General features: G+C 37.1%; 1 protein-coding gene across 1 annotated transcript in view; it reads right to left on the bottom strand.

Annotated features, from left to right (window-relative positions):
* Positions 1 to 24,040, bottom strand: part of SPINK5 (serine peptidase inhibitor Kazal type 5) — an 83,179-nt gene that overhangs the window by 35,656 nt on the left and 23,483 nt on the right. The window contains exons 9-16 of the mRNA XM_061149451.1: positions 18,488 to 18,615; positions 16,743 to 16,824; positions 15,276 to 15,403; positions 14,005 to 14,086; positions 12,774 to 12,901; positions 12,258 to 12,339; positions 11,791 to 11,918; positions 9,202 to 9,250 (exon numbers count right to left, since the gene is read on the bottom strand). Coding sequence (XP_061005434.1) covers positions 9,202 to 9,250; positions 11,791 to 11,918; positions 12,258 to 12,339; positions 12,774 to 12,901; positions 14,005 to 14,086; positions 15,276 to 15,403; positions 16,743 to 16,824; positions 18,488 to 18,615 — 807 coding nt within the window. The remainder of the gene's footprint in view (positions 1 to 9,201; positions 9,251 to 11,790; positions 11,919 to 12,257; positions 12,340 to 12,773; positions 12,902 to 14,004; positions 14,087 to 15,275; positions 15,404 to 16,742; positions 16,825 to 18,487; positions 18,616 to 24,040) is intronic.

Raw genomic sequence — 24,040 nt, 5'->3', positions numbered from 1 at the left:
AAGTAGATGACCAGTCCAAGTTTGATGCATGAAACAGGGCACTCGAAGCCGGTGCACTGGGACAACCCAGGGGGATGGGATGGGGAGGGAGGTTGGGGGGGGGGGGTTCAGGATGGGGGACACATGTATACCCGTGGCGGGTTCATGTCACTGAATGGCAAAAACCACCACAATATTGTAAAGTAATTAGACTCCAATTAAATAAATTTTTTAAAAAATTTAAAAAAAACTCCCACCAATGCAGGAGACATGGGTTTGATCTCTTGTTCTGGGAAGATCCCACATGCCACAGAGCAACTAAACCCATATGTCACAACTATGGAGCCTGTGCCCTAGAGCTTGGGAGCCATAACTACTGAGCCCATATGCTGCAACTGCTGAAGCCCCTGTGCCCTAAAGCCTATGCTCTGCAACAAGAGAAGCCACCACAATGAGAAGCCTGTGCACCACAACGAGAAAAGTCTGAGCAGCAATGAAGACCCAGCACAGCACCCAAAATTTTAAAACAAAATTTTTTAAAAAATGAGTTATGAAGCTGAAATAATATAAATTTAGTAGGCATTATAGTGTATAGCAGTAAGACTATGTGATAGAGTATTGTCCAACTGTTGGCCTTGACCTCTCTCTTCTTTAGTCTCCTTAACTCTCAATTTATTACTATATCAATAAACATCATATGTTAGATCAATAAATGTCATATCATAGAGTCAAAAAAAACTTGAGTGTATTATGCTAAGTAAAATAAGTCAGAGAAAGACAAATACTATACGGTATCACTTACCTGTAGAATCCCCAAAAGCCAAAATTCACAGAAATAGAAAGCAGATGGTGGCTACATGTGTGTTTGTGTGTGTGTATGTGTGAGCGAGAGAGAAGGTAGTCAGAAGTACAAACTTGCAGATATAAGATGAATACATTCTAGTTCATGGTGATTATAGTTAAGAATACTGTATTATATACTTAAAAGTTCCTAAGAGATTCCATATTCTCCATACAGAAAACAGTTGCAATTATGTGACATGATGGAACTTTTGCTAATACTATGGTGACAAACATTTTTCAATTCATAAGTGTCCAGCGTATACACCTTCAATTTACCAAATGTTATAATCCAATTGTATCTCAATAAAGTTGGACATTTTTAAATTAAAATAATGTGCCCAAAAAACAAACATTATGACCCTTCTTTTGTCTTTAAAAGGCTGAAAAAGAAAAGACCTTCCTAAGCTAAGAAATACATATCTGAAATAAATATATGTGGAGAGAAAAATATAGGTACGATACCTAGAGAAACTGACAACTTTCTGGGAGTTTCTTGATAAAGTACAGGGATGGGAGATGCATATTTGAAACAGAAGAATAACAGTGGCAATGGAGAGAAGGAAGATTGTGTTAAGATAATTCAAAAAACCTATGAGGATTTAGAAACTCTTCAGACATTATGGATAAAACACTTTCAGTTCTGAATTACTAACAAAAAGGTGGTACCAAGTAACAAATAATTATTAAGAAAATGAGGCAGTTTAGAGGCAAACTTTTAGGCTGTGTCAACTATCCCCCCTCCCCCAAAAAAAACAATTATTAGAATTATACTTTGGCAGCTGTTGTTAGGAAACAGAATAAATAAAGGTAAACCTTGTGTGAGACTATGTGAGAGTAGACAGAGCTTGCTACTTGTAAATTGTAAAATTATAAAAAAATGTGAAGTTGATGTAAAATAGTCAAAGGATTACTGAATAATCATAATTGAAGGTGGGAACACTGGTATTCCTCCATAGCTGGATGATGACAAACATAAAATATGATAATATATGTGCACTTTGTTTTGTAAATTAAACTAATGTGAATAATAGGGCTCTTGTATCCTGTCTTTGAAATAACTAAGAGGGAGAACAATTAGAGATGTAGTGTTGTCATCTTTGAAGATGATGGAAAAAGTCCAGGAATCAAGGAACAACAACAGCCTCCAGAAGCTAGAAAAAGCAAAGAACAGGACCTTTCATAGAGATTCCAGGAAGGAAGCCAGCCCTATTACTTAGCCCCTTGTGATCCATGCCAGATTATAACCTAAATAATCATAAGATTATACATTTGTGCTGTTTCAAGCTACCAAGTTTGTGGTAATTTGTCAGAGAAACCATAAAAAAAAAATAGAATGCTGGTTTTAGTTTCTTTGGATAAAATACGTAGTGCATCTATATGTTACAATTTTAAAATGGTATAGTTGAGAAATAATAGAGCTATTACATCTATGGAATAAAAGGGGAAAATCTTTAAGGAATAGAAAATACTTAATCTGAGTCATGAGAAATGGTCAGAATTTTGACAGCTGGTGGAAATGAACACTCATGACTGAGTAGGAAGAAAGCCACATAGAAGGTAGAGTTCATTGTATGTACAATACTAAGGACCTAATATGTGTGTAGGGCCATGCTGTTATTCTTGGGTAGGTTTCTGGGGACTCCATAAACATAATATACATAATGATAACTATATTATTATTTTATAAATGAGATGAAAATGCATAGATGTTAACTGTGTGACCTTACTGGTAGGGAGATGGAGCCAGTATTGAACCCTGACAGTCTGAGTCCGGAGCCCAGGACTCTAACCACACTGTTCTTGAGTTCACAGGCTGGAAAGCCAGGAATCAATGCTTGGCATGTCCACGAAGCGACCACAGGACCAGCATGGCACTGGATAGAAGAGCAGGAAACTGGGTCTGAGAGCTGACAGAGGTCAGATTCCATATAACATTGTCGGTCACTAGAAGGACATTGGTTCTTACTCTGAGTAAGATGAGAAGCCACTGGGTGGCATAAATAACCTGCCTTACATTTGTAAATAATTAGTCTTTCTTCAAAGTAGGAACCAAAGATGAGAGCAGAAAAAACAGTCAGAAATGAGATCTTCCAAGAGAGAGAAAGGAAAGGAGTGCTGAAGACTGGAAGCACAGCCTTCAGAAATATCACACATGGAGGTTGGGGGCAACATCCAAAGAGCATCATAGGCTTCAGAGCCAGAACATGTGGTTCAGTTGTTAGCTCCCAAGTTAGTGTGTGTGTGTGTGTGTGTGTGCGCGCGCGCACATGTGTGTGCGTGCTTGTATGTATGTATACACACACACATACATAGTCACTAAATACATATTTCCTAACTTGTTATCTAAGCCTCCAGTTCCTTTTTTTAAAAAAATACAGATAATAATATATACCTTGAATGGTTACTACAAAGATGAGTTATGAAATTGTTATACAACATGTCATAGAGTAGCCACTACATAATTAATAGCGATGACCAGCATCATTGTTGTCATCATCATGTGAGATGTTGTAGAATGTAAACTTGAGGCTTAAAGATGCTTTTAAGTAATTTTCTCAAGATCTTACAGAGAATTAACTGGGATTTTGTTTTAAACTAAACATTCTAATACAAAACAATGTGGAGAAAACTCTAAACTCTACCTCTGTTGGTTTGCATTCAGACTCATCTTTCCTGGGATTACTATAACTCACATGGTCAGTGGAGGAAAGTGCATTTATCTTCTTAAATGCACAAGCACTAGATCAGATAGGAGATAGATAAGCTGAGTAAAGAAGAAGGGATCTTCTTAAGTATGGGGATTCAAATATAGCTCCTCAGTTTGCAGAGTTACTGAGGACAGCGGAAGCAGGAGCCTTGCCCAGAGAGAATGGAATATTTATGTGGCTCTGATGACGTGAAACAATTACCTGTACTGCTTCTCTCTTAACTTTCACAGACCTAGCTTTATCCTTTTCTTCCTTGCCATTATTTTTCTTCTCTTCTTCAAGTTTGCTGCAATAAAATACAGAAGATACAAGCTAAATGCAATTTCTCATTCTCTTCAGTAATATATTTTAAAAAGGAGTAAGAATCTTCCAGACCAAATGTCAGATTTAGTCTTCAGTACAAATTTATCCAATCAAGATGTACTAATACTTTGCCCGATAATGCAGATAAATTCAGTAGTTTAAAATCATCCTTAAAAAAAAATAAACCTGGTACACTTTTTTATCAGTATGTGAACCTTGGGTAGTATTTTTTTCGGTGAGTCAGTGACTTCAATCAATGATCCGGAAAAAAAGTCACAGTTGCCTTGAGTTTCTTTTTAATTTTTAAAAATTTTAAAACTGCTTTTTATATCTAAATAATTACTATATTAATGATGAGAGCAAGGGGTGATACCATAGCAGATGAGGGGCTCATAATGGCAATGAACCATATTTTAATATAGAATTTAAATTTTTAATATTTTCATGGAATTAATATTCAAATTGGAATTCAAGCTTTAGAGTATAATAATGATTCAAGTCCAAGAATATTCAACAACTAACATTTTGAGGTCAATTGTGAGCCTAAAATTCTGACATTCTTGTTATTTTCTACTGACATATAGCATATCAGAGCTGGAAAAATCCTTAGCATTTATCGCACCTAATATCATCATCTAATACAGCACTAGCAAACCAAGCAGATAAGAGGAGAACCTGGATTTTCTGACTCTCAGGCACTTTTTATTGACTCCTCCTGTTAATCTCTCCTCTAAGGAACTATGCGAATATACTTAGACCAAGACATGTGAAAATTAAGGGGCAGTAACTCTGCACTTCTTTAAACAAATATTATTTAAATATTTTTCAGCATTTTAGTGTGAGGCTCACTAGAGGATTGAGAATCTAAAGAGGAGGTGAAGCAGAGGTGGTAATAATCCACCTCTGTATTGTCCTACACAGTGGAGCTCTGGCTCCACTCAGAAAAACAGTGGCCCAGACAGAGGACCTGGACATGGCTAAAGAAGGAGACTTTTAGAAAACATCCATCATGGGGCCTGCCTCTTACAGATTTCACTCTCTTACAGTAAGCCACTTATCAAAGTATTTATTTCACCTGCACATGGTAATGCACCTGAAAAGATAAATGCAATCCATTCTATTTGATTTCTTGTTTAGGCTATTTTAGAAGTGTTTACAAACTGACCCCAGAGGCTTCTGTTCAGCTGATTTTTTTCCTTAACCAGTATCTGAGAATACTCACAGAATCATAAGATGTCAGGGGTGGGGGACCAAACAGTTAATCTCACCTAGATCATCAAACTTCTGGTTTCTTTTTGTTACAAATGATGATTGTCAGGTGTTAAAAACATATTTGCACTAAATTAAGACTCTTCCCATGCCTAGCTAGAAGATAGAAAGATAGCTGAATAGAGAATAACACTGTCATTGTGTGATCCAGTGTTAATGTCTTTTCCATGTGCTTTTAAAATTGTCTAGCATTCAAGTCACGGTCTGTATTCTACACATTTATGGAGAAACAGACTCAGGGCTGATAAATTACAAAGAGAATGAAGGGGAGAGAAGAGCTTAGACACTCACGACAGGCTTGCACACATGGCACACTTGTTTCCATGCATTTTGCCATCAGGGCCACGGACAGGGTCATTCTCCCTGGTGCATATGAGCATTCCGTTCCTCACCTGGTTCCGAAATTCACTGCAGAGTTCCTGGAAAATGAAGAAAATAAACTCTCAGAGTGGTTTTCTACCCTCCCTACACTTCTGTCTGCTGTGAAGAAGAAATAATACAGAGTTAAGAAAAAAAAAAGTGATTACATGTAGCAGTAAATCAGTAAGCATTTAAAAGTCTTCTATCGTGGACTCAGAATTGCACTGACTGTATAGTGGATCTGAAAATGTTTAACGTCAGCATTCTCTTGAGGGTGCTTACAATAGAGGTGCAGAGGAAGACTGATAAAATTGGTGGAGACCAAAATAAAATATATATGTTTATGATGTGTCACACATCACAGTCTATAAAAGCTAGTAAAGATCAAAGGGGAGGAAATTCAACAGGTCTAAGAGAGGAGCCTTCCTGGAAGAACTGAGAATATTACTAGGTCTTCATGAAAAAGAAGGAAATCCTTCCATTTACAACAGTTTGGACAAAACTTGAGTGTATTATGCTAAGTAAAATAAGTCAGAGAAAAACAAATACTGTATAGTATCACTTATCTGTGGAATCCCCAAAAACCAAATTCACAGAAACTGAATTAGATGGTGTTTACTGTGTGTGTGTGAGAGAGAGAGAGAGAGAGAAAGTAATCAAAGGATACAGTCTTGCAGTTATAAGTTCTAGTTCATGGTGATTATAGTTAACAATACTGTATTATATATGTAAAAGTTCCTAAGAGACTAAACGTTCTCCACACAAACAACAAATGTAATTATGTGGCATGATGGAGTTGTTCACCAAGGCTTTGGTGGCAAGCATTTTCCAATTTATAACGTACCAAATCAACAAGCTATACATCTTAAACTTACCCAGTGTTGTAATTCAATTATATCTCAGTAAAGCTGGACATTTTTAAATGAATGTGCCGCCCCCCCAAAAAAGAATATAATGAGTCTCTATTTGTCTTTAAAAGGCTTGAGAAAGAAGAGAAAAAACATTTTCAAGCTAAGAAATAATGGCATATCTGAAATAAAGAGCTGGGGAGAACAAATAGGAAAGTATGATGCCTGGAGAAACTGACTGACATCTTTCTGAGAGTTACTTGATAGATAAGAGTCCAGGGTTGGAGGATGCATATTTGAAACAGAAGAATAACAGTGGGAGTGGAGAGGAGGAGGAATGTGTTAAGATTAATCAAAAAACTTAGAGGATTTTAGAAACTGATCAGACATTCTGGATAAAACAAATTTTCAATTCTGAAATTCTAATAAAAAGATCATTGCAGGTAACAGAGTTATTGAGAAAGTTAGTCAGTATAAAGGAAAACTTTTAATTTCTGTTGACTCCCCTCCCCCCTGAAATTATTAGGCTTATACTTTTGCAACTCTTGTTAGGAAATAGAATAAAGATAAACTTTCTATAAGACTATTTGAACTGTGATGGTGGAGAAGACTCTTGATAGTCCCTAGGACAAGGAGATAGATACAACCAGTCAATCCTATAGGAAATCAACCCTGAATATCCATTGAAAGGACTGAGCTGAGGCTGAAACTCCAATACTTTGGCCACCTGATGCAAAGAACTGACTCATTGGAAAAGACCCTGATGCTGGGAAAGATTGAAGGTAGGAGGAGAAGGGGATGACAGAGGATGAGATGGTTGGATGACATCACTGACTCAATGGACATGAGCTTGAGTAAACTCATGACTGAGCAACTGAACGGAACTGAAATTATATACAGAGAGAGTTCCCTGTGCTACACAGTAGGTTCCTGTTCAGTTCAGTCACTCAGTCATGTCCGACTCTTTGCGACCCCATGAACCGCAGCACGCCAGGTCATGGTGGAGAGGTCTGACGGAATGTGGTCCACTTGAGAAGGGAATGGCAAACCACTTCAGTATTCTTGCCTTGAGAACCCCATGAACAGTATGAAAAGGCAAAAAGATAGGACACTGAAAGATGAACTCCCCAGGTTGGTAGGTGCCCAATATGCTACTGGAAATCAGTGGAGAAATAACTCCAGAAAGAATGAAGGGATGGAGCCAAAGCAAAAACAACACCCAGTTGCGAATGGGACTGGTGATGGAAGTAGGGTTCAATGCTATAAAGAGCAATACTGCATAGGAATCTGGAATGTTAGGTCTATGAATCAAGGCAAATTGGAAGTGGTCAACCAGGAGATGACAGGAGTGAACATTGACATTCTAGGAATCAGTGAACTAAGATGGACTGGAATGGGTGAATTTAACTCAGATGACCATTATATCTACCACTGTGGGCAGGAATCCCTTAGAAGAAATGGAGTAGCCATCACAATCAACAAAAGAGTCTGAAATGGATACAATCTCAAAAACAACAGAATGATCTATGTTCGTTTCCAAGGCAAACCATTCAATATCACAGTAATGCAAGTCTATGCCCCGACCAGTAACACTGAAGAAGCTGAACAGTTCTATGAAGACCTACAAGACCTTCTAGAACTAACACCCAAAAAAGATGTCCTTTTCATTACAGGGGACTGGAATGCAAAAGTAGGAAGTCAATAAACACCTGGAGTAACAGGCAAATTTGACCTTGGAGTACAGAATGAAGCAGGGCAAAGGCTAATAGAGTTCTGCCAAGGGAATGCACTGGTCGTAGCAAACAACCTCTTCCAACAACATCAGAAGACTCTACACATGGACATCACCAGATGGTCAACACTGAAATCAGATTGGTTATATTCTTTGCAGCCAAAGATGGAGAAGCTCTATACAGTCAGCAAAAACAAGACCAGGAGCTGACTGTGGCTCAGATCATAAACTCCTTATTGCTAAATTCAGACTTAAATTGAAGAAAGTCAGGAAAACCAATGGACCATTCAGATATGACCTAAATCAAATCCCTTATGACTATACAGTGGAAGTGAGAAATAGATTTAAGGGACTAGATCCAATAGACAGAGTGCCTGATGAACTATGGATGGAAGTTCATGACATTGTACAGGAGACAGGGATCAAGACTATCCCCAAGAAAAAAGAATGCAAAAAAGCAAAATGGCTGGCTGAGGAGGCCTTACAAATAGCTGTGAAATGGAGGGAAGTGAAAAGCAAAGGAGAAAAGGAAAGATATACCCATTTGAATGCAGAGTTCCAAAGAATAGCAAGAAGAGATAAGTAAGACTTCCTCAGCAAAGGAGAAAAGGTTCCTGTTAGTTATCTATTTTATTTATAAAAGAAAAGAAAGTGAAGTTGCTCAGTCATGTCCGACTCTTTGCGATCCCATGGATTATAGCCCTCCAGGCTCCTCCATCCATGGAATTTTCTAGGCAAGAGTACTGGAATGGGTTACCATTTCCTTCTCCAGGGGATCTTCCCAACCCAAGGATTGAACCCAGGTCTCCCACATTGCAGGTAGATGCTTTACCGTCTGAGCCACCAGGGAATCCCAGTTTTTATATATAGTAATGTGTATATGTCACTCCCAATCTCTCAGTTTATCACCCCCCCCCCCAACTTTGCCTCTTGGTAACTTTAAATTTGTTTTCTACATCTGTGACTCTATTTCTGGTTTTTAAATAGGTTTATTTGTACCAGTTTTTTAGATTCCACATATAGGCAATATCATATGGTATTTGTCTTTCTGTGTCCCATAAAAATTAAACAGGGGAGCATATATTCTAATGAGATACCTAGAGTGTTATTGTAGAGAAATTGTGTCAGGGTATAAGATAAGAATTTGTGAGAAAATTACCTTAGTATCTTCTCTTTTAGCCTTTGCTCTTGCTCTGTCTTCTTGCCGACTGTAAGAAACAGGAAAAAAGAGAAAAGAAATGAATCTTAATATGGTAGATTTTTAACAAACTCACAGGTTGATCATTCATTGCTTTCATTATTCTCAAGCAACTCCAATGATCCAGTTATAGTAGGTGCCATTTTATTGGGTAATAATTAGAATGATTTATTTCATCTCAAGAGAATGGTATTCAAGAAATAATCACTTAATTAACAAGGAAACCTATTTAGCTTCTCAGCAAATAACTTGCAATAGGACTTTCTTACTTGCTGATTCTTTTGCATTTGCAAAAGGTGCAAAACTCTTCATGCAAGTCAAGGTGTTAGTGGCTTAGTCACGTCCAGCTCTTTGCTACTCAATGAACTGTAGCCCACTGGGCATCTCTGTCCATGGAATTCTCCAGGCAGTAATGCTAGAGTGGGTTGCCATTCTCTTCTCCAGGTGGTTTTCCAGACCCAGGGGTTGAACCTGGGTCTTCTGCATTGCAGGCAGATTCTTTATTTGTCTGAGCCACCAGGGAAGTCCCCCTCCAAAATAACTCTTTATAAAGTGGTAATATTTAGCTTCTGGGAGGAGTATAGCATGGTGATTAAGAAGAAAGACTCTGCAGCAAAATTGAACAAGAAACACAGAAAGTGTCAACCTGACTGTGTCTCTGTCATCTTTAAGTGCAGGAGATAGAGTGGAAGGATAGGAGAAGTAATAAGACTATTTCTCTCATAGGACTTTTGTGAGCATTACATGAGTTGATACATGCAAAGCAATCAGAATAAGTATCTGGTACATACTAAAGGGATTGATAAAAGTGATCAGTATAATCAACATTGTCAGCATTATTGAAAATTAACTCTCCAAGAACAGGCATATGTTTAAATGAGAGTAACAGCTCTTAACCATTTTGGAAAAGTAACAGTGTTGCAAATTGGGTTTAATATGCTCAGTCTAGAGCAAAATTTGATCTATAATGCAGATAATTTAATCATGTTATAGAGACAAAAATAATTTTTATTTGTTCCAATAAGCATAAATTCTCATTAATCAAATTAAAACTTAAAAAGTTGAGAACTCTATTTGTATATGCTATTAAAGTGTGCAAGAAAGGACTATGGAGGAAAGTATGATTCTTAAGAAAGGCAATAGCCTTTGCTAACATATCCTTAAAATATGAGATAATAAAACTTTAATTGAATAAAGAATTTTACATTGATGGAGCTAACTGAAATAGCTCCAAAATTGTGGGGTTTCTTATACTTCGTTATTTGAAAACTGATCCAAACTTTACTATGAGTCTAACTTGTCTGTAAGATTTAACATATTTTCCTTTCGTAATGAAAAGTTAGAGGAAACAGCAGAGATGACTACTAGGTGGCAGTCTTACTTATCTCTGAAAGATTAATATCAAGAAAAATAGACTGAAATAAGCCTAAATACATGTAAATGTTACTACCAAAAGTTGATAATGGCTTTGCTAAATAATTATACCCTGTATACACCCTACAATGAGAAATCTTATCATTGTCTTCATTTTCCCTGTGCCAAAATTTATATCATCCTTATCTTTTCTGGGCCTTAATTTTTTTCATCTATAACTTGTGATAAAACCAAACCTATTACATACGGTTGTTGTGAAGATTAAATGAGATTGGGCAGCAAAGCCCTTAACAAGTATATGCCGATTATATGCTTTTGGAAACCAACAGTAAATGTTGGTTATAATTATATGGTCATTGTCATGATTTCCATGTAACAGATTTTTTTAATGCTTCCATGGCTTGCTCACACTATGGACAAATCTCCTGGGTTATATTGCTCTCAGCTAGGGAAGATGGAATGACTCAGTCCTTTCAGAGATTCTAGGCATATAGAAAACAGAGTATCCCTTGGGACAAAGAGCAAAAGACTTAAGGAATATCATTGACTCCGGTTTAAGAGGACATACCACGTTGTCTATTTAGAATAGAGTCATACTTTAGTCCCCTATAAATGGGGTATTGAACTCCTGCACAATAAAATCATCATTCCTGAAGCAGCCCTTCTCTAACTATTGCAGAGTTCATCTTCATGTTGTATCCAAATCTGTCTCCCTGTATCTCTCATCAGTTTTAATCCTGTTGTTTGAGGTCACACAGAATAAGTAGAAAGAAAAATAGTGAACCAAAACAAAAAATTCCTAAAATCTGCTATATACCATAATGATATCAATATATGTAATCTCATGTATTTCCTCTTTCAGTTAATAATCCTTCAGAAAACTAAAAGCATTTAGTGTGGTTTTCACAGAGTTGTCTCTTCTCTGAAAAAAAGATCTATCTGAAATGTCCTGAAATGATTCTGCATTCTTTGTGTTACAGAAGTTATCATCTGAAAATTCTCCATTTGGTTTTTAGTTTTGGATTTTTTTTGTTTCAGTTTTTCAGTTCATTTAAATGTGACACAGCAAAGAAGGCTAGCTATGCCTAAGAGAAAAATGTGTTATTCATAATTATTTGAAAACTTTGCTTAGCAGTCCCCTGTCCCCACTGCCCAGAAGCCCTGGGCTCTACTCACAAGAAGGCCTCGCACATGGAACAGGTGTTGCCATGCATCTTCCCATCTGGGCCCTGGATGGGGTCGTTCTCTCGAGTACAGAGAAGCTGTCCATTCTTCCTGGATTTGCGGTATTCGCTGCACAGCTCCTGTGAAATCAAAGAGAGGAGTTTGAGCTGTTGAACACAAGTTGGATCAGATTGCAAAAAATCCTGAAGTTTAGACTTTTTTTCTCAAATTGGGTTCAGCCGTTAGTAAATTTTAGGATAACTTTGAGGACACAAGCAATTTTAAATGATGGAAGTTATAGACCCTCAACCTAGAAACAGTTATCTATGCACATGTGTGCATGCACACATATAAACAAATACACAAACACAAACTGTATTTGTGTTTCATACGGTTTTAGAGAATTTATGGGTACCCTGATTGCCACCTATGGATTCCAGGTCCATATGCCTCTGACTTGATGCAGAAAGTCCTCTTACCTCAAAGGAAGGTGTAGTCTCAGTTTGTCGTTTATTTCTTGATTCAGCTTCCTTCTTTTTCTTTTCTTTTTCTTCTGCTTGGCTAAAAGAGTCATTTAAAGAGAAATGAGTAAGAATTCTAGAATATCCAGATTGAAGTGATCTAAAGTACTCAAAATATTTGATTATTACAGTTGATATATATTATGAACTATGTATGAACAGTTGGGCATATTGGTGTGTTTGCTAGTGATCTGTCACATGATTTCAGATGATTTCAGATCCCACTCCACAAGGATGTGATCCTTGTTTCAGATCATTTACACTCCCATGGGAACTCAACCAGCGAGTGATATGCAGGAATCATTCCTGGATTATTATAACATTGTGCTAAAATGAGTCACACACACACACACAAATGCCACTGACAAGAAACAGACACAATTTAAGAAACAGAATAAAGCTCTGAGAGAGAGAGAGAGATGAAACAGGAAGGACCGAACCCTCCCTCGTCTTCCCAGCAGCAGCTCTACTCACAAGAAGGCCTCACACATGGAGCAGGTGTTGCCATGCATCTTTCCATCTGGGCCCTGGACAGGATCGTTCTCTCTGGTGCACGGGAGTTTCCCATTTCTCACAAACTGGCGGTATTCACTGCACACCTCCTGCCAAAATAGAGAAGGTAATCTAGAAATACATTTCATCCCCATTCAAAGCAGAAGTTCAAAGCATCTCCATTGGTAGAAACTAATCTTTTGAGTCCAGGACGTTAGTTGTGTTTCTCTCAAATATAAAATTCAATTCAAGGAGCAAAACTCATGATTTGCTAAGAGATGGAAACAAACAAGACATCCGAGGATGCATAATAAAAGAGGGAGGCAAGTAAACTCTACTACACATAGGATAAAATAAGTGCAAACATACAGGTCCAAGAAAATCTGAGTACTCAAATGTTGGAACCATGAAATCTGATTGTGGAAATCAGGGAAGATGTTTTCTGGGAATTAGAATAATTTGAGTGAGACTTTGAAGAGTAAGTAGGATTTTCCTGGTTAAGAAATAAATTGAGAAACACACATTTTAGATTGCTAAAATAAGTTGAAGAGCACATGTTGGAAACTACATGGCATATATAGCAGCACGCGAATTTCTGAACGACAGTAAGGAGCCAGATAAGAGAGCTAAGGAGATTAAAATGCATCCTTTAGTTGATAATGAGTTATTTGTGCATTTTAAGAAGAGAAGTAGTATGATCTGGTTCATATTCTGAAACTTTAGTCCAACTGTGTTAGGGAGAATGGCTGGATAAGAAAAAAAATTAGAAAGGGAGGATTAGACTTTTATCATTTAAACAAGCTACAATAACTTACATAGGGCCATGAAAATGAATATTGTTGCATTTCAAAGGTAAAAACCATGTTTTCCCAGTTGTGTAAGGTATTTTTATCCCAACTCAGATGTGAAATTTCAAAAATTCACCTGTAGAAAATACACACCAAGTGTCTTTGAAAACTGAGTAGCAAAAGCTAGCCCAGTCTGTACATGATGAAAGTAGAACTAGCACTCTTTTGTTTTATTCCAGACTGCAAATAAGTGCTTTTCTTTGTACAGAGTTAGTCTCTGAAGCAGCAAGAATTGATCAGTGTCCCATAGCATGCATCTCACTGTCATCTCCAGATTGAAGGGTTAAGATTTTCTGGGGATTTTTGCAGGGTAGTATGCCAGCATTTAGGCTCTCTGAAGTGTGTTCAAATTACAGTCTACTCACTGCATATGAGGGTGCTTTTCCAGATTCTCTTTTACTTCTTGCTCTTGCTTCAGCCTTTTTCCTTTCTTCTGCTTCTGCTTGGCTGAATGAGAGGGCAAAAAAAGGACAGATCCATAGAACCAAACCCAGGCAATGGTTTCTCCATGTTCCTGCACTGCTAATCTGTCCTCTCTCCTTAGGAATGAGCAACTTGCCCCCTTTATCACCACATATTAATGAGAAAAAGCACAAGAGCCTCCATTATGGTAAAGTACCATATCTTCTTCATAGTTTCTGCTTAACATTGAAATAAAGATACCAATACTTGTGGATCTGGGAGACTTGCTTTCTGAAAGTTACCTTTCTTGACCATGCTCAGAAAAGGAACATCATCAGCATTCATCAAGGAGATACCAAAACTAGTAGCTTGGTGACATTATACCTGGGGGCTAAAAGTGGCCTTAACAAAGCACACTGGTCCCCTTGTTTCACAGATACAAGGTGAAGTAGTGAGGGCTTTGCTTATAATCTCAGGATATGACCACAACTAACCAAGAGCTTTCATTTCAAGTCTATGTTCAATCTACCTCTTCATGTATACCCTAGCTTTTATTAATTCACTTTATATGTACTGCCTACTCATGACTGTGTTCTCTATAAGGAAATGTAGGATGGATAGAAAAAGATTAATAATTGCCATACCTTGATAAGCCAAATGAGCCTCAGTTTGTTTTGTATAGTGGAATTGTATGATATGTACAGTTAACTGATGGTATTTCACCCATACATGGTTGTCAGTCAAAACAAAAGGCCAAACTAAATGTAGTGAACTACTTAATCTGAACTCAATCAAATAAACTGAGCCCAATCCCAGACTTTGAAACCAAACTCAATTATAACCTACTGAGAAATGTCACATTATAAAAAGCAACATGTACTGTTATTTTATGAGTTCATGGATGTTTCATGGACAACTTCAATAATCAATTTCTGCAGTTTAAGTGTTAATTTGGGGAAGACTAAATGCCTATAAACTTGTACAACAGGTTCACAATATGAAGCTTCAGCAGTAGGAGAATTTGATATTTGTGTAAATCAGGATGTTCCACTGCCAAGGAATAGACATTGGGGGAAACAGACATCTTGGCATAAATAGCTCTAGATACTTACTCCCACCTCTATTATTAACATTCTCTGTGAAACTTCTTCAGCTCCCTCCCCAGAACAGGCTAGTTCTATTAAATTACTATAGCATCCTTTCACTCCTCAACATTCTAAAAGTCTGTACTCACTAGAAGGCTTGGCACATGGAACACAGGTTGCCGTGCATTTTCCCATCTGGCCCACGAATAGGGTCATTTTCTCTGGTACAGAAGAGTACTCCATTCTGGGCACGATCCCGATACTCACTGCACAGTTTCTGAATAATGAAGATCAGACAGTTTAGAGATGGTTCTTCATTTATAAATGTATGATATTCTTTATCAAAGATGTTGGCAAAGAGGAGTTAGGGATAAAAAATAAAACTTTTAGGATTTAGAATTTTCCAAAAATTTTGTGATATTTCTCCCTAAAAGATTCATTCACTTAATTATTCAACAAATGTATTAAGTTAGAGGGATTAAATATAAATGTGATTTGGCCCTTTCATGTTGAATGAAGAGGATAAGGGATTACAATATAAAAAGCTAAGGGATACGACACATGTCTAAATTAAGTGTGCACCAGCATAAGTGAAAGAATGATTCAAGGAAGTTCCCAGAAGAATTTATACATGAGTTGTATCTTTAGAATGTGCCTAGGAAAACAATGTGGGAAAAAATGTACTACAGGAGGAATTATGATATGCAAAGACAGAGGTGTAAAAGAACAGGTTGTTTTGAGATAATCTATCACAGCCATGAGTACAGTGGCCCAAGAATTATCAGGACACAAAGAGGAAAGTTTGGGAACTGGTCAAAAGGAGAATTTGAAGATAAGTCAGAATCAGACCACTAAACTTTGAAAAGACTTCTGCACTTTATTCATAGGAAACAGGAAAACAATATTTATAGCAGAGAAAAATCTAATCAGATTTTTGTTTTAAAAAGATTATCCAGTCAGATGTGTGGAGGGTTTAAGTGACTAAAGACTGAAGTTAGGGAAACTATAGAAGACAAGGGAGGGAAGGAAGGGAAGGAGGAAGGAAGGAAGGGAGAAGGAGGAAGAAATTGAAAATGAAACATAAAAGAATAGCTGGGGGGCATTTGATAGCTAAAATTAAAAGGACTTTGTAACATAGAATTGAAGGGAGAAAGTCATTGAAACTGAGACCTTAACAATAAGAGTTACATGAAGACAGAAGGTGGACTAAGGGAGTGAGCTATTTTAAATAGAGTTTCTTCATGGAGTGAAATGGTCCAGTATAGTTTAAACATTAGATTTCCATAATGCCATTGGTTCATGTTTCCTACTCTGAAAACAACATGGAAGATGAATCTTGAGGATTGAGGAGGATGCTGGCTAGAAGTATAGAGACCAGGCAGGATGCCTATGCATCAATGCAGAGGAAAGCTGGTAGGTTTCTGAGCTAAGATGGTGAGTGAGTGAATGAAAATCGCTTGGTCGTGTCCAACTCTTTGCAACCCCATGGGCTATATACAGTCCATGGAATTCTCTAGGCCAGAATTCCGGAGCAGGTAGCCATTCCATTCTAGAGTAAAAGACACACACACACACCCTATAAAAGTCATAACTAAGTTGATCAAACTAATCCTTACCTCAGTATCTCTTTTAACTTTTTCATCAGGCTTTCTCAAGTTTTCATCTGCTTTATTTTTTTCTTCTGAAAATTGCCGTATGCTGGAGACAGAAATGAAAATAAGGGAATGAATATAGATACTTGGAATCTTCAAGAAGCAAAACAGTCATTTAGATGCAGGTAGAAATAAACAACTAAGCGTTCCTGAGTTTTAGAACAAACATATTCAAATCACCCTAAAGCCCTTGATTAAATTGAAATCTTTACTATTTTCCCAAAGAACCCCTTTCATTTTGCCTTCAAGTTTGCTGTTTGCCATTTCTTTCCATTGTAGCTATCTTTTTTTTTTTTTTTTTTTTTTTTGTCATCTTCTCTCTTAAATCTCCCCCAGCTTAAATTCTACCTTCTTTAAGAAGACATCCCATACCTCAGAGTGGAAATGAGTTATACATCTTTTACTGTGTTTTCATATTGGATATTCTTCTCTTATAGGATAGTCTTCATTCTCTCTTGCAGAGAGAGTGTGTGTGCGCGCACACAAACGTGCGCATGTGCGTACACATCCATGTATTGATGTTAGCCTTAAGCTTCTTGAGAGCAGGGATCTTTGTCCATACATTCATCCATTATTTATTCAACCTTTGGTTGGTAATTATTTTTTGGCAAGCATTAGATAGCATCCTAGGCATATAGTATAGTAGTTTGTGATATGAGCACATACTCTATCTTCTTAGAACTTACAGACCAGTAGAGCAGAATCAATAGATAGTACTCAAAATAATTATACAAGTATAAACTATTATGATTGTTATGAAATTATTAAATGTTATAAAGATTGAATTTAATCAGTGATTTTAAGAGATCTTATCCGAGGAAGTATAATTTTGATATGCAATACACAGAAGAGACATTAGCTGACCAACAGAAGAACTAGCAGTCCAGAGGAAAGAGCGTATAGAGTTCAAGGATCTGAAAGAAAAGTGTGATGAGGACTTTCCTGAGCCATCTTTATATATGTCCTAATTTATGTGTTGTGGGATTTGCTCTTTTCCCAGGGTCGGATGTCCAAGATGAAAAGATAGAGTTAATCTAGTTCACATATGAACATGAATTTTTTGTGGCATCCCATCTATTCTGCCACAGTGGGGTAATGTATGTATGTGTGTGCTCAGTTGCTTAGTTGTGTCCAACTCTCTTGTGACCCTAAGGACTGTATAGTCCTCCAGGCTCCTCTGTCCATGGAATTTCCCAGGCAGGATTACTGGAGCAGATTGCCATTTCCTACTGCACGGGATCTTCCTGACCCAGGGAACAAATCCACATCTCTTGTGTCTCCTGCATTGGAAGGCAGATTCTTTACCACTGCACCACCTGAGAAGCCCTAATGTGGTAATTATTGAAGGAAAATAATCAGTCCTGGTGCCTACTTTTAACTCTCCATCTGTACATGGGGTTGCAAAGAGTGGGACAGACTGAGCACACACACACTCTGACTAGCTCACAAGAAGGCTTACAAAGGTTATGGGAAGAAATGTTAAAAGTATTTTGTGATCCAGTCTTCTTACTGGAAACTAGAATCCACTTGTATTAAAAAAGAAATATTAGAGCTTGCTTGTTAGGTGGCATTATGATTTGTAGATGACATAACATTGGTCAGAAATTCTCAACAGCAAATCTTCCCATAAACACTGTTCTTATCCATCATTTTAGTCAATCTTCACTTCACCTCTTGATTCACTCCAAAGAAACCACATCTATACTTACAAAATTTCAGCACACAGGGCACATTTGTTGCCATGTATCCTGCCATCAGGGCCACGGACAGGGTCACTTTCCCGTGTACAGAAAAGTCTTCCATTCTTCACTTGGTTTTCAAATTCCTTGCAAAGATCCTTTAAAAAAGACAAGTAATTACATTTAGCACTTTTCTACCCTTTAACCTAGAAAAATGTATATCATGTATTTATAGTCAAAAAATGTTATATCCAGAAGGTGTTCATAAACACAAAGAATATATTAAGGAGAGTTAATGAGAAAATAGAAATTATATTGTCAAATTACTTGGTACTTGTATCTACTATGTGGTACATATACTAAAAGGTAAAAGAGCCTAGGAAAGAATAAGGCTGAGGAAATATTTTCTAAGATCAGATAGTTACTGTTAACTTTCAAATCTGTGAAAAAAATAAATAAAAGATCTGTCATGGGGTTCCAAAAAAATAAGAACATAACAAAACACAGCAGCCAAGACAAAAGAAATGTTGCCAATAAGCAGAATACAGAATCTGTGAGATAAGATATTTAAGAGCTACTTAATAAGAACAAGTCAAGAACAATCTGTGTAATCTGCAAGGGAAAAGGAATAAGATGGTACCCAACAGCATTATGCTTACTCTGTTTTTCACTCTGTGGATCATTTTAATTTACTCTTCCTCCTTTATCAGTGTTCATTTCTAACACTGCAGATGGAAACCTCAGAGAGTGAACCTAATTTTCTTCACTTTTCACTTAGAATTGTGGGCCATCAAGACTAATCTTTATCTTTTGTTGTTGTTCAGTTGCTCAGTCGTGTCTGACTCTGTGACCCCATGGACTATAGCACTCCAGGATTCCCTGTCCTTCACCATCTCCTGGAGTTTGCTCAAGATCATGTCCATTGAGTCAGTGATGAAAACAAACCATCTCATCCTCTGTCATCCCTTCTCCTCCTGCCTTCAATCTTTGCCAGCATCAGGGTCTTTTCCAATGAGTCGGCTCTTCCCATCAGGTGGCCAAAGTATTGGAGCTTCAGCTTCAGCATCAGTCCTCCCAATGAATATCTACAGTTGATTTTCTTTAGGATTGACTGGTTTGATCTCCTTGCAGTCCAAGGGACTCTCAAGAGTCTTCAGCACCACAGTTCGAAGGCATCAATTCTTTGACACTCAGTTTTTTTTATCATCCACCTCTCACATCCATATATGACTACTGGAGAAACCATAGCTTTGACTAGATGGACCTTTGTTGGCAAAGTAATATATCTGCTTTTTAATATTCTATCTAGGTTTGTCATAGCTTTTCTTCCAAGGAGCAGGCATCTTTTAATTTCATGGCTGCAGTCACAGTCTGCAGTGATTTTGGAGACCAAGGAAATAAAGTCTGTCACTGTTTCCATTGTTTCCCCATCTATTTGCCATGAAGTAATGGGACGAGATGCTATGATCTTTGTTTTTTGAATGTTGAGTTTTAAGCCATCTTTTTCACTTTCCTCTTTCACTCTCATCAAGAGATTCTTCAGTTCTTCTTTGCTTTCTGCCAGAAGGGTGGTGTTATCTGCATATCTGAGGTTACTGATATTTCTCCTGGCAATCTTGATTCCAGCTTGTGCTCCTTCCAGCCTGGCATTTCATATAATGTATAAGTTAAATAAGCAGGGTGACGACATACAGCCTTCACATACTAAAGGATTACTGGTCCCATTTTGGAACCAGTCTGTTATTCCATGTTCAGTCCTAACTGCTGCTTCTTGATCTGCATACAGATTTCTCAGGAGGCAGGTAAGGTGGTCTGGTACTCTCATCTCTTTAAGAATTTTCCCCAGTTTGTTGTGATCCACACAGTCAAAGGATTTAGTGTAGTTAATGAAGCAGAAGTAGGTTTTCTTCTGGAATTCTTTTGCTTTTTCTGTGATCCAGCAAATGTTGACAGTTTTGATCTCTGGTTTGATCTCTGGTTTCTCTGCCTTTTCTAAATCCAGCTTGAATATCTGGAAGTTCCCACTTCACGTACTGTTGAAGCCTAGCTTGAAGGATTTTGAGCATTACTTTGCTAGCATGTGATATGAGTGCAGTTGTGGGGTAGTTTGAATATTCTTTGGCATTGTCTTTCTTTGGGAATGAAAACTGACCTTTTCCAGTTCTGTGGCAACTGGTGAGTTTTCCAAATTTGCTGGGATACTGAGTGCAGCACTTTACAGCAACATTTTTTATGGTTTGAAATAGCTCAACTGGAATTCCATCGCCTCTACTATCTTTGTAGTGATGTTTCCTAAGTCCCACATGACTTCACACTTCAGGATGTCTGGCTCTAGAGGAGTGATCACACTATCATGGTTATCTGGGTTATTAAGATCTTTTTTGTATAGTTCTTCTGTATATTCATCTACTTATTCTTAATTTCTTCTGCTTCCATTAGGTCCATACCAAATCTGTCCTTTATTGTGCCTTTCTTTGCATGAAATATTCCCTTGGTATCTCTAATTTTCTTGAGCTCTCTAGTCTTTCCTATTCTATTGTTTTTCTATTCTATTTTTTCTATTCTTCTGTTTTTCTATTGTCTTTCCTATTCTATTTCTTTGCATTGTTCACTTAAAAAGGCTTTCTTATCTTTCCTTGCTATTCTCTGGAACTCTGCATTCAGATGGGTATATCTTTCCTTTTCTCCTTTGTGCTTTGCTTCTCTCCTTTTCTCAGCTATTTTTAAGGCCTCCTCAGACAGCCATTTTGCCTTTTGCATTTCTTTTTCTTAGGGGTGGTTTTGATCACCACCTATACAATGCTATGAAACTCTGTCCATAGTTCTTCAGGCACACTGTCTATCAGATCTAATCCCTTGAATCTATTTGTCACTTCCACTGTATACTTGTAAGGGATTTGATTTAGGTCATATCTGAATGGCCTAATTGCTTTCCTTAGTTTCTTCAATTTAAGTCTGAATTTGGCAATAAGGGGTTGATGATCTGAGCCACAGTCAACTCCTGGTCTTGTTTTTGCTGATTGTTTAGAGCTACTCTATCTTTGGTTACAAAAAGTATAATCAATCTGACTTAGGTATTGACCATCTGGTGATGTCACAATGCAGATTCGTCTCTTGTGTTGCTGGAAGAGGGTGTTTGGTATTACCAGAGTGTTGTCTTGACAAAACTCTATTAGACTTTGTCCTACATTATTTTGTACTCCAAGGCCAAACTTTCCTGTTATTCCAGGTATCTCTTGACTTCCTACTTTTGCTTTCCAATCCCCTATGATGAAAAGGACATCTTTTTTTGGTATTAGTTCTAGAAGGTCTTGTAGGTCTTCACAGAACTGTTCAACTTAAGTTTCTTCAGCATTAGTGGTTGGGGTATATACTTGGATTACTGGGATATTGAATGATTTGCCTTGGAAATGAACTGAGATCATTCTGTGGTTTCTGAGATTGCACCCAAGTACTGCATTTCGGACTATAGTTGACTAAGAGGACTATTCCATATCTTCTAAGGGATTCTTGCCCACAGTAGTAGATATATCTATTTAGAAAACCTAAGAAGGTTGTGACTTAATCCTAAAATTCTGAGGAAGTCTATATCCACAAATTTCCTGATTGATACTTTCAGTATTTTAAAGGTTTCTCTCTGTGTTTTCAAAATTCTATTAGATGAGGGCCATATATGTATACACATAAATATATATGCATATATATACCAAAATAGTTTTATTTAATTATATATATTATAAATATATAAAAACTTTAAGATATATATTTATTCCAAAACATTACTTATATACATCATTATTCATATATGCCCCCATCAAATAGAATTTTTATATATATATGTATGTACACACATATATCTATGGGCTTCCCTGGTGGCTCAGATGACAAAGAATTCACCTGCAATTCGGGAGACTTGGGTTCGATCCCTGGTTGGGAAGATCCTCTGGAGTAGGGCATAGCAACCCACTCCTGTATTTTTTCCTGGGAAACCCCCATGGACAGAGGAGCCTGGCAGGCTACAGTCCATGGGGTCACAAAGAGTTGGACATGACTGAGTGATTAAGCACAGCACAGCATATATATATATATTTACACACACACGCACACACAATATATGATTATTCTATGTTTGGCCATCTATTTCAAATAAGCATATTTTATGATAGCATATGTTACTATAATACAATCCATAAAAAATGCTTCTCCTGGCCTTTTTCAACTGTATGACCCTCATCTTACCATTTCAGCTAATAACAAGATGAGCCTAAAGAGTATGGTTTATTCATTGCAGCATCATTTACAATAGCCAAGACATAGAATAACCCAAGTGTTCATTAGTAGATGAATGGATTTTAAAAATGGATATGTACATATATACAATGTATGTGTGTATATGCATATATATGTATATGTTTGTCTGTATGTATATGTATGGAATATTATTCAGTGATGGAAAAGAATGAAATCTTGCCATTTATGACACTATGGATGGGTTGTAGAGGGTATTATGCTAAGTGAAATAAGTCAGAGAAAGTCAGTTACTACATGACTTCCCTTACATGTGGACTCTGAAACAAAACAAAATAACAACAAAAGAACAAACAAAGCAAAACAGACTCATAGACACAGAGAACAAACAGGTGGCTGCTAGGGGTGGGATGGAGGTGAAATAGGCAAAGGGGATTAAGAGGTACAGATTTACAGTTATAAAATAAATAAGCCATGGAGATTTAGAATGCAGCATAGGAAATATAGTCAATAACATTCTAAGAACTTTGTATGGTGACACATGGTAATTAGACTTATGGTGACCATTTTGAAGTATATATATTATATAATATGTATTATATGTAATATATAATATATAGTATATATTTGACAAGTATATATATATATATATATATATCAAATCACTGTGATGCATACCTGAAACTAATGTGATACTGTATGTTAATTATACTTCAATTAAAAACCTTATTTAATAAAAGAGTGTGATTTGGAGTCAGAAGTGAAATTAAATTGTGGCTCTGACTCACTAGGAAACCGTAGCAAAGTCCCATCACCTTTGAGACTTCAGTCTCACTACCAGCACAAAGGAGGTTTTCAGAACAGCTGCTCTTTAGGACCTTCCCTAGATCTAGTATTCTCTAATTTAAAAAAATAACTCATATTTCACTAGGATACTTTAAAAGAGAATCTAATGAGAAGATACTTGTTTTTGGAGGAGTAATGGGTATGCTTCCAACTTCCTGATTGTAACAATCTAGGAACACAGACACAGAAGACTGTCACCTGATAATCACAGCATGGCAATAAAATTAATGCTCAATGGTTCCCATAAAAGAAACAATGATAATTTCAGTTTATAAGTTATGATTCATCCAAGGAGATTCTAAAGAAGCACTGTGTGATCAACCCACTGACAGGTTAATCACGGGGTAAGTACTGAGCCATCACTCTAATGCAGTCCCATTCAACAAAATCACACCTAATGACCCCATCAAAACAATGACCCCAGCCATTGAGAGTAAAAGAAGGAAAAGTAGCTGAGACAGGATGAAAAACAAAGGAAAAGAAACTGTC

This window comes from Dama dama, chromosome 9 (genome assembly GCF_033118175.1).
Source record: "Dama dama isolate Ldn47 chromosome 9, ASM3311817v1, whole genome shotgun sequence".
Lineage (NCBI taxonomy): Eukaryota > Metazoa > Chordata > Mammalia > Artiodactyla > Cervidae > Dama > Dama dama.
The sequence above is the reverse complement of the archived record's forward strand: the minus strand, read 5'-3'. Positions and strand labels throughout refer to the sequence as shown.